The sequence below is a fragment of the Lottia gigantea genome, assembly GCF_000327385.1.
Source record: "Lottia gigantea unplaced genomic scaffold LOTGIsca_68, whole genome shotgun sequence".
Classification (NCBI taxonomy): Eukaryota; Metazoa; Mollusca; class Gastropoda; family Lottiidae; genus Lottia; species Lottia gigantea.
In genome coordinates, this window is record NW_008710315.1 from 986,565 (window position 1) to 993,367 (window position 6,803).

General features: G+C 32.5%; 1 protein-coding gene across 1 annotated transcript; it reads right to left on the reverse strand.

Annotated features, from left to right (window-relative positions):
- Positions 1-3,808: 3,808 nt before the first annotated feature.
- Positions 3,809-4,318, reverse strand: LOTGIDRAFT_167677 (hypothetical protein; the record flags this gene model as incomplete). Its single annotated transcript, XM_009065173.1, has 1 exon — positions 3,809-4,318. One exon carries the CDS (start codon positions 4,316-4,318, stop codon positions 3,809-3,811), a length of 510 nt encoding a protein of 169 aa, XP_009063421.1.
- Between the last annotated feature and the right edge of the window lie 2,485 nt (positions 4,319-6,803).

Genomic DNA, 6,803 nt, shown 5'->3' on the forward strand with positions numbered 1-6,803 from the left:
ACGATTTTCGACAAGTTTCAGTGTGTTCTCGGGTGGTATTCAATTTAAAGATGGATTCCCTTTTATGTAAATGAAATTACTAATACTTACATGAATAGAAAGTAGAGATGTTCTAATGCCTTGGAAACATACACGTTTGTCTCACATGTCCTTAATTAATTTATAATTAGCTAAATTAGAAGAGAATTACCAGCATAATTCCATTGAGTTTTTTGTTTATCCAGACTGTACATACATGGGCATTTATGGTTGGTTAAAACTCTTAATTATATGCAATAAGAACATAATGATATGATTAAGAATATATGATAATTCATAAGAAACACCAATTAATCAAATAATTTGCATAATTCAACAACAAGAAAATAAGGAAACCCATCTTTAAAGACCAAAAATGTATAAATTTTGATGTAAAATCACCATGTGTTCATGTGGTCTCCGTACGACTAAATCGACGAATATTGTCATATGATTGTATACAGTTCTACTGTAATGATATTTCAAGGTCGCATAATGACCGAGGTCGACTTTTGGTAGACAGACATCTAATTATATAGCACTGTTTAGGATGCGTTATGCAATTAGTTAACAATTTCCGGAATCAAAATGAGATGATGGGTTTAGTATTTTGTCGACATGTTTGAGTTGTGTCACTTTCTGTGTGAATATTCTTTGAAAAGTGGCGAAACACAGGATCTCTTCAGAATATTTAAACAAAAAATGCACCAAATATTGACTTCTAATTGCCCTCTTTAAAGTGATACTACGTCTAAGAATGAACATAAAATTCTCAAGAATGGTCAATATGATTCATCAATGAACCTACCTGGTGTCATAAAGTTACAATAGAATCCATGTAAAATCTAGAAAATTGGAAAATTCATATAACTAAGTAACTATTGAAAAACGCTTAATTTTACCATTAAGCGTTTTTCAATAATTAATTGCATTTTTACTAAGATTTTTGGATTTATCGGATTATATAAGGATCCTGTTATGTTATTTATGACACCAGGTATATCTTCTGGCTCTTATTGGCCAAGTTTATAATTTTTAAGTTTTATGTTTATTCTAAGACGTAGTATCATCGACTTTCTAAGACTAACAGCACTATATTTTGAAGCTGGTATTACAATTCTTTCAAAAGCTAGTAGCTTATATGTGGATGAATATAATGAAGATTGTAGACAACAAAAGATCAAGCAATACATGGTATTTAATCAAGGACATACGCTTTAAAGCCCTGGTTCCCAACCTCAGGTGTTGTTAAAACCCCTGGGGGTTTCGGTGTCGGGGTAGTGGACAACTGTTGTAGGAGAAGTTATTTCTGTGTGGATATTATATTGTTCCAAAGAAAACAGCAACAGCCTTCCTACTGAGCATCTTATTGCGGCCGTATGATTATATAGTTCCATTATTATGTCTGATTATAAGATCTATGATTAGTGTTTTTGTTTGTTTTCAATGTTTTGAATGTCCATTATTTTGGGGATGTGAGGGGTTCAAATGATTACTCCAGAGGCTGAAAAGGCTGAAAAAGGTAACTGCTTTAAAAGACATGGAACAGGTTGTAGAGTGCAGTGATTTATCAATTGGGATGAACATGTCGTGTTGTATTTATACATAATGGAGGCTGTGTTTCCTGAACGCAAAGCTTGTTATAGAGTACAGTGACTTAGTCTTTGCAAAATGCACCGCACACGGGCAGACGAGCGAATTTAATCGAACTGGCGTAACAAATCGTCGTCGACTAGAGCGGACAAACTTTTGGGCGATTTTAATATATGCTGCTGCAAATTGGGTAATAAATACGCTCGGTTGCCATAAACTGGTTGAAAACTTTCCAATATGTTGCATTGATAGTCTGACCAATGCTTATTTTCTCCTCGGGATTTGTTTTCGAGTGTCCACCCATTTTCATCCTTTCTCTTCTTTCTTACCTAAATTTCGTTCCACACAACGTCCACAAATGATCTATAATGTAAAAAGGTGCCCGTTTAAGAAAAAATATCTGAAATGCAGTTTGTCCTACTTTCTGATCCGGATTGGGATTCGGAAGCTGATTTAGGTTTTGAATAATGTATATGTAAATAGTCTTCAGAAGTACTAGAAATGTACGAAATCGTATAATTCCTTTAAAATTTTCTCAAACTAGGAATTTAACGTTCTATTTCTATATGTCTTTTTCTATATAAGGCATAAGTCTCGAGAAAAGACGACTCGTCTTTGAAGGCTCAAATTGGGTTGCCAGGAGGATTGCAAACACTATTACTGATTAGCTTTGCTAAAACAATTCCCGTTTCTGAGACTGAGGTACTATTGGTCGAACAAATGACACACCTTTCTCTGTAACATGCACAACCTGTAGAATACTAGCAATAGTTTATCCGAAGAACTAGAAAAAACGGAAGTTAACAACATAGTTAACACAAACAGAAAACTATATTTACCAAGCATCAAGTGATATAAATATACATAACATTTCGTAAAAAAACAAACAATAAACACATTTACTTCTATAAAAGATAGCTTGCCAGACAAGGCAACATACGCCCACTTCCAGCTGTCAGAAATTATAACTTATTTTTTATAAAGTAGTTAAATAATGAATTTTATAATAATGTTAAAATTATTTATAAGTCAAGGCAAAACCTCAAAAAGAGTTAATTAACTTATCATCAAATTCAAACATGAACAAGGTCTCATCGACGTACACACAACAGCAATAACTCAGAAACCGCTCATGCGCTTATTACTTATTTCGAACCTGAGATCTCATCAGTATCTACATACATACCAAGTTTCATCAAGATCGGATAAAAACTGTAGTCTCTATTGTGCATACAAGTCATATTTGACGCTTTTCTTACAAAGTCAAGGGCAATAACCGCGAAACTGTTCATCCGATTGTCAATAATTTTAAGCTTTGCTGAGATCTCGTCAATATGTCCATGCATACTAAGTTTCATCAAGATTGGATAAAAACTTTAGTCTCTATCGTGCCCATAGGCCAAATTTGACGCATTGTATTAAGTCAAGGGCAATACCTTCAAAACCATTCATCCAATTATTACACATTTCGAACATGACTGAGATCTTGTCCATTTATTCATGCATACCAAGTTCATCGAGTTCAGATAAAAACTGTACCCTCTATGTGCCTACAAGTCAGATTTGACATGTTTTTACTAAGCCAAGGGCAATAATTCCGAAACCGATCATCCGATTATGACCAAATTCAATCTTGACAGAGATCTCATCAATATATACATGTATACCAAGATTCATCGGATAAAAACTGTAGTCCATACCGTACAGACATGCCAAATTTAACGCGTTTTTACCGAGTCAAGAGCAATATCTCTGAAACCGTTCATCCAATAATTACCAAATTCGAACTTGACCAAGATTCCATCAATATATACATGCATATTAGGTTTCATCAAAATCGGGTAAAAATTGTAGCCTTTATCGTGCATACAAGCCAAATGTAATGCCTTTTTTTAAAGTCAAGGGCAATAACTCTCAAACCGTTTATTACCAATTTCGAACTTGACAGAGATCTAATCAATATATACATGCATACTTAGTTTCATCAAGATCTGATTAAAACTGTAGCCTCTATCGTGCATAAAAGAAATGTGGACGGACGGACAGATGAGACGGCAATATACGTCACATTTCCAACTGGACGTATACAAAAATTGTTGCTAATTTAAATAGCATGGTCCTCATTGTTGAAAAATTCAATTTACTTATTCGTGAAATGAAAGAACAAATTCGAGTTTCTTATGGAAGAAATATCTTCTTAGTTCTTCCTACAAGTTGATAGTTCCAGGATATAAGATACTGGTATTGAACTGGTTCTGATGCCTAGATAATTAAACTGTATATCGTCCATTATAGTATTTACTCCTGATAATGTTGTCTGTCCACTTCCAGGAACCATTCCATCACCCAACACAATTTTATTACCATTCCATTCAATCCAATAGGGTTTAAATTCTTTAGCATTCAGTAACAAAGCTGGGTGTGAAGTCTCATTAACAGCAGACCTCGTATATTCTGTTCTTAACTGAGTATGCTTATTGTTGTATAATCCAAACGTAATTTCGAATATTAATCCATTTATATCCTTGTTTTTGAATAATGCAACTATACCTCTTTGTTCTCCTTTTATCCAGAATACTTTCGAATTCAAACCTCTAATATCAATAAAATTAGAGTACTCATAATCCCATCTATCCAAATTGATGATAGTTGAACTCACGAAGAGAAAACAAACAGTAACAAATAGAATTGAAATCGTATTTTTCATTTTAGATTCACTCTATATAATCACAATAAGGAGAATTAGTCTTAAAGTCTAAAATAAGTGTAGAATCCCTCTAAAAACTCTTTTCCATTCACTAAAATCATACACTCCAATGTGCTAGTCCACTTCTTCCGGTAAAATAATTTAGCTAACTTTATCAAAACCTTTCTTTCAATTGCATCCAAATATTGGAAGCGGTTTATTTCATCATACAAATAGGCCTATAGTAGCACTGCTGTACTCTTTTAAAATAAATCAAAGCATCCTTTTATACTCTTCTTTTAATGAATAAATATTATTAAGCCTATTGTTTTATTCGCGTAAGAATTCGGGCCATCGATTTTAAAATATATTATGTATGCTGCTATCTTCTATAAAGATTAAAGTCTTTGAGTTTATAAAGCTTGAGATATTCCTTTATTTGAAAGAATGTAACTATGATTGTAATAATTATTTAATTCGGGAGAGGAGGCTTTGATGTCTTCCACACACAAAGATTTTCTAAGAAAATACTTAATTACTTATATTTGTACAGTCAATATACACGAATATGAGGCAATTGCAGTTTATGTGCAGAAATTAGGTCATAGACCCATAAGTCGCGTTCAGACTGCCAGAAATTATCATGTTAGTATATAAAACGATGGAGAATTACAAATTGCTACATACATAAGATAAGTTGAAAGTATATTGGTACAAATGGAAGAATGAAGGAATATGAAGTTCTCTGGGAACCGTTTTGAAATTTTGAAAAATTTATGACCTATTTGAAAAACTTCTATTTCGTCATTCATTTATTCGGCAGTGCATCTATCCTAGATATTGTCGCTGTAGTCAAAATTGGAAAGAAAAAAGACATCAATGTTGAAGAGATTATCTATTTAATCTTATTCAAATTTCCACCAAGGGGATAATTAGTTCCACCTAGGTGATAATTTCTGTAATATTTGATTAAAAACTTTCACCTGGGTGAAAAAGGTTTTAAAAATGGGTTCCCTTATTTTCTTTTATGAAAATGAAATTGCTAATACCTATGTATAGAAAGTACGGGTGTTCTAATGACATAGAAAAGTACCAGTTTGTCTAACATGTCCAAAATGATTCCATAATTAGTTAAATAAGTAGAGACTTACGTTTATGGGCATTTAAGAACATAATGATATAATTATTAATTTGACGCTAAAATAGTAAGGAAACCCATTTTAATTCAAAATTTATTTTCACCAGAAGAATTTTTATTTCGAAATAAAAAGTTAAATATTTCGTATGTGAGTCACCATAGCCTACTAGGTTTTGACAAAATCGTAGCAATATGAATATCTCACTGATAGTCTGATTGCCTATGGACAGAAAACTGTTGAATAGGAATATCGTCACGGAAAGATCAGATTTCGTTCAGTGTAAAATGATGGAAATCCGTTTAGTATAAAATGATCGGAATCCGTTTTGTAATAAATGATCGAAATCGATCTAGAATAAAAAGATCGGAATCCGTTTAGTATAAAATGATTGGAATCCGTTTTGTAATAAATGATCGAAATCGGTTTAGTATAAAAAGATCGGAATCCGTTTAGTATGAAATGATCAGAATCCAATTAGTTAAAATAATCGAAATCCGTTTTGTAATAAATGATCGAAATCGGTTTAGTATAAAAAAAGATCGAAATCCGTTTAGTATAAAATTATCAGAAACCGTTTAGTTTAAAAGGATCGAAATCCGTTTTCTATAAAAAGATCAGAATCTGTTTAGTATAAAAAGATTGGAATCTGTTTAGTATACAAGTGATCTGAATCCGTTTAGTATAAAAAAGATCTGAATCCATGTAGTATAAATGATCGGAATTCGTTTAGTTTAAAAAGATCAGAAACCTTTTTGTATAAAAAGATCGGAATCCGTTTGGTATAAAAAAAAAGATCGGAATCCGTTTAGTATAAAAAGATTAGAATCCGTTAATATAAAATGGTCGAAATCCTTTTCGTAAGAAAGATTGGAACCCGTTTAGTGTAAAATGGTCGAAATCTGTTTAGTATAAAAAGATTGGAATCCATTTAGTATAAAATAATAGGAATCCGTTTTGCATACAAGTGATTCCGTTGTAAGCAAGGAAAGACGCCATGATTAATAACTTTCTCTCAAACTTTTGTATCATCGATTTTAAAATTTATTATTTATACCGAGATCTTTTGTTTGAGTAAAAGTTCTGGATGATGACGTTAGCATAAATTATGTAAGATAATGATCAAAATACTAATCCCTGTGGGAAAATCCGGTGACATTTTACTCTGATAGATGGCTTGAAGCTTATGACAAAGAACAGCATGCCGTACTCTGTCAAAAGCGTTGATGATGTCACAGAACACTGCCCTGATATACTGCTCTTGATCTATGGCTTGACAAAAACGTGTTTTTATCGTAATCGTAACCGTAAAATATGTTTCTTTGTATAAACAATACCGCTTGCTTTCGCTTATAGTACCCTCTCCTGCT